At 44.8% G+C, this 5,164-nt stretch overlaps 1 protein-coding gene across 1 annotated transcript; it reads left to right on the forward strand.

Moving 5' to 3' along the window:
* The first annotated feature begins 1,386 nt into the window (after nt 1-1,386).
* Nucleotides 1,387-5,164, forward strand: eevs (2-epi-5-epi-valiolone synthase). The gene is made up of 5 exons (XM_030092493.1): nt 1,387-1,523; nt 3,690-4,323; nt 4,404-4,643; nt 4,722-4,974; nt 5,067-5,164. The coding sequence occupies exons 1-5, from the start codon at nt 1,387-1,389 to the stop codon at nt 5,162-5,164; spliced, it is 1,362 nt and encodes a 453-aa protein (XP_029948353.1).

Genomic DNA, 5,164 nt, shown 5'->3' on the forward strand with positions numbered 1-5,164 from the left:
ATTACTATCATAGCCAACTTTTTCTCTGAAGACGTTATTTGGCCTTGAAAAGCTAAACGATATATAATGATTGCTTTATCTATAGCATATGCAACATGCCAAAAAAACTAAAGACAAAAAAAAACACCCTTGATTTATCGTCACGGGCCATCTATCACCCCCTGAGGGCAAAAACATCTGAGGCGTTGATGAATTAGTTAACTGCATTCTCAGATTGACAGATTCTCAACAACGCCTGGGGTCAACAGAACACGTGACAGGCTTTAATGCCGACTGATGGACTTCAGCGAGGGATTCCAGAGTCTGCACAGAACGTGACTTTTGATTTGAAGTGGAACACATCATGGCACAGAGCAGGGCACTGGCCCTCCCGCTCCCGGTGTCATTCATTCCACCAAAAACACACCTAAACAGCACAGTTATAACCAAATGAAATTGATACTGACAAAACAACAACAGTAAACACAATCACGCTACCAACAGTGCCTTTAGCTAACTCGTCCCAAGACACCACTACACTAATTCAGTGGTTTCATTTGTTTAATTCGGCGCTGATTTTCATCATCACAGTGATTTCAATTAAGAAATGAGAAATTCTGACTTTGTTTAATGTACCCATAAACCAAAAATATGTTACCCTTCTGATTTTTCTGCACGTTACACAAGTGACAGGATAAACCTGATGCTTTGCTTCACTGTGAGAATGTGGATCCTCCAGACACAATCACATTTTCTACCACGAGGCTGATCTATGTGTTCGCAAAAAGTAGCCACATCCGTGAGAAAAGGGAGTAATTAAGACAATCTGCAACAAAACAAAGATGGAGGGTAAACAAACCCAAAATTCAACACTTTGTAAAGTGTCTTTGGAAGACTCAGCAGCTCTGATGGAAAGGAAATACCTTTCAAACACCTTAAAACATACCAACAACCACGATATTGCACGTGCAATAAAAAATTGGATGGATAAATGTGCATTTATTTATTGCATGCATGCAAACTAAACTACTCTAGAATTCTCCAGAACGCTTCAGTTTGACCATATAAAAGTTTTCATGAATGTCATTCCCGATCATTCCACAGATTTTCTCAATACATCAGCTAATTATATGAGTCTGTATAATCCATAACATGTCCTTATATATTGGCAAAAACAAAACAACAAGTTAAAAGGAAAAGAGCCAGTGAAACTGGTACAACCACACAGTTACACAAAACTTGTGTAAGTCCACACGTGATGACACGGAAAGCATACGGTTGCTCCGCCCAGTGTGCGGGGCATCCTTTAAATGTGACATGCTTCTTAACGTCCTCCTGAGGCAGCAGGCTTATTGAAGCTCTCATTGGTTTCCTTCACGCCTGTAACCTCCAGCCATCGCTGCAAGAATGGGAAAAGCTCAGCATCAGGACGACACAGCCAAAGAAACAGAGTACAGTCTAGTCCGGGTCAAGGGCACGTGGAGATGCAGAGGGGGGAAGAAAATCAATAAAGGCACGGCTGACTGTGTCTCAGCTGCTAAAGTGTGAGTATAGCATCGTTCCATAACCTCTTGAGTGAGGTGCTCACCACTTTTCCAGTAGCCTGCTCATGATTGTTGTCTGGAGTAACCACCACTTTTGAGCCAAATGCTTTTCAAAGTGTTTAATCAATAGCCTGAAATCCACTTCTGGATGATCACAGTGAATACATTTAAACTGTGCATTTACATTTTGAATAAAACTGTTCTGATGTGACACAAAGGTAAAGTTAAAACAAAGGAATCTCCACTAAAAAACGTTGAAAATGTGTTTTCTTATGGCAGATCTGCACTTAGTGACCTCCTATATTGTTTTCATTTAGGGTCTTCAAAGGTGTGTAGGGTTTCTAAGGGGTTTGCAGTTAAAAAACAATTGAAAAAGCCAACATGATCTGTTTGTATCGGATTGTGTTTGAGCCAGTTTCTCAAGTGTCTCTGTGATGGCTTTTAGAATTGTTGCCATCGTTGACCTTTCATCTACAAAGAGCTCGACACCCATCACTCTTTGCACTCGGCACAGTCGATCACATAACGGCCATCATGGCTTCCTCTTGCAGATTTACATTTACATAATTGTTGGTGAATAAGCAAACTGCAATCAGCTGATATGGAAATCTACTGCCGCCGCGGCTGAACAAAGGGTCACGTTTATGATATTAAAAGATGTTTTCAGGTTGTGCACTTTAAGAGGACTGACACCTTTGGCCTCAGGTCTTTCATGTTTCAACACCTTTAGAAGTGGTTCTCAGGCAGGAATGTTGGCTGTCAGGTAACCATTAACACCCAGGAAGAGTCTGATTGAAAGAAGATGCACTCATTCAATTAGGAAGAACTCATCCATGCTCAATATTGATGCACTAACTGATGATTTGATTCATGGTGATTCTCACAGTTTTTGGAAGAGGATCAGAATTACACTAGGACTTTTGAGGAATAAAGTTTCACTGTTTCGCACAAGCAAATAAAAATCAGTTTATTGCATTGAGCCAAACAGAGGGAACTTGGCATGTGGAACATATCGATTCATTTTGAACTCGTTGAGGCAATAAGACTATTTTGAATATGAAGAAAATAATAGCAGTCTGTGTATGAGTTTGCATAACTGACCAGAAATGACTTTAAAGTGGCTTTTTTCTAACTTTCTACAAACCTCAGGATCCTATTTGACGAAACTGCAGTTAATAAAGACAGGACCAGTTTGGTTTTAAATTTCTGTCTTTTTCATGGCTGAATGCTGAATTGGTGCTTATATCTGCTCTGTCCTGCAAAGCCCCACCCAACACGGCGCCTTAGGCAAGATTTCACACATCTACAAGGAGGACTGTGATTTTTTTTTCCACAACGTAAAAAGGCAGATGAGAGCATGCCTGTAATAACACAGTTAAAGCGAGACTTCAACATTTTGGCAAATTGGCCCATTTAGGGCAATTCCCTAGTCATTTAGAACAGCATACTTACTGTTTTGTGAGGGCGAGCTGTTGTTTATTCAGCGGTGGGTCTGAGGAGAGCTTCACGGCGGACATAATGGAAGTGGATGGTACATTTGCTTCCCTCGTCAAACTCATCAAATACACAATCCAACAACCCCAAAACACTTTGGTGGATAAGTTATAATCCGCACATTCACTACGCTGTGAAATATTAATGCAAAATTAGGAGATTGAGTGGTTTTTGAGAAGATTGCTAAAACGGAACTACTTACTAAACATGGCGTCTGGGCGTAGTGATTTCAAAAGAAAAAGTAGTTCCCAGTATTTGCTTCAGTGTCGTAACGTTACAATATTATTTGTAGGTGTTTCACAGCGTAGTGAATGTGCGGATTATAACGTGTCCACCTAAGTGTTTTGGGGTTGTTGGATTGTGTATTTGATGAGTTTGACGAGGGAAGCAAATGTACCATCCACTTCCATTATGTCCGCCGTGAAGCTCTCCTCAGACCCACCGCTGAATAAACAGCTCGCCCTCACAAAAAAAGTAAGTAGGCTGTTCTAAATGACTAGGGAATTGCCCTAAATGGGCCAACTTATCAAAATGTTGAAGTATCGCTTTAAGATTAAATAACATTAATCAATATTCTGTATTTTTCAGAACTTCTTTTTCAGGTGCATTATTTTCATTCAGGTCAACTGTTTTTATGCAGCAGATCTCTATTAAATGTGCTTGGTTTTGCAGCTATGAGAGCACCACGGAGAGGGGAATGACCTGGACCGTGGTCAGCCCCATCGTCTTTACCTATAAGGTAACCGAGACCCGAGGCCTGCTGGATCCCTCCAACGACACCCTCCTGCTGGGCCACGTCACGGATCCGCAGCAGCTGGAGGACATTAAGAAAGCCAACAAACCAATCAGGCGCTTTGTGGTCGTCGACCAGGAAGTGTTCAAGATCTACGGTCCCAAGCTGACCGAATACTTCGAGGCCAACGGTGTTATATTCAAGGTCATGGCTTTGCCCACCACCGAGGAGAACAAATCCATGGAAATGGCCCTGAAGATCCTCCACGAAGTCAACAACTTCTCCCTGGACCGCCGCACTGAGCCCATCATCGCCATCGGAGGAGGGGTGTGCCTCGACATCGTGGGCCTGGCCGCCTCCCTCTACAGGCGGCGCACGCCGTACGTCAGGGTGCCCACCACGCTGCTCTCCTACATTGACGCCAGCGTAGGCGCCAAGACGGGCGTCAACTTTGCAAACTGCAAGAACAAGCTGGGCGCCTACATACCGCCCGCTGCTGCCTTCCTCGACCTGTCCTTCATCCAGAGCGTTCCTCGGCGTCAGATCTCCAACGGCCTGGCAGAGATGTTGAAGGTATGCGGGAGCGTACCGGTCGTGGTCAGGCGGCTTCGGTGTTTGTGATCCCTGCAGCTCTGTGCTTTGTAACTCTGCAGATGGCCCTGATGAAACACAGAGGGCTGTTCGAGCTTCTGGAGAAACACGGCTGTATGCTGCTGGACACCAAATTCCAGGCTGAGAGCTCCCTGTATGGGCACAGTGGCGTGCAGGTGGCGTCGCAGGCCACTCGCACAGCCATCGTGACCATGCTGGAGGAGCTGGCCCCAAACCTCTGGGAAGACGACCTCAACAGGCTTGTGGACTTTGGCCACCTCCTCAGCCCAGCACTGGAGATGGTAACCGATCCTACATGGAGGTAATGCGAAGCTGCTTTAGTTCTCTCAGCTCTAACATGTTTTCTCTGTTCTCTGCAGAAAGTTCTCCCATCTCTGCTGCATGGCGAGGCGGTGAACATCGACATGTCCTACATGGTTTATGTCTCCCACGAGCTGGGTCTGCTGACAGAAGAAGAGAAGCAGAGGATCATCAGGTGCATGGTGGGGCTGGAGCTGCCGGTCTGGCACGAGGCGTGCACTCTGGAGCTCATCCAGAAGTCTCTGCAGGACCGGCTGAAGCACTCTGGAGGCCTGGTCCGGATGCCTCTGCCAGTGGGTCTGGGCCAAGCAGGTGAGACATCTTCAGGACTGAAAAGAGCGTGTTGAACTTGTAGTGCAGAGTACAAATAAAAAACTTGTGCATTTTCTTTCCTCTGTCTTTAGAAATTTTCAACAACACACCTTATGAGGTCCTGCACAGAGCGTTTGTCCACTGGTGTGACGAGCTGAACATCTCTTCGGACGGCAGCTGCGAATCCTAA

This window comes from Salarias fasciatus, chromosome 5 (assembly GCF_902148845.1).
Source record: "Salarias fasciatus chromosome 5, fSalaFa1.1, whole genome shotgun sequence".
In the NCBI taxonomy this organism is placed as follows: domain Eukaryota; kingdom Metazoa; phylum Chordata; class Actinopteri; order Blenniiformes; family Blenniidae; genus Salarias; species Salarias fasciatus.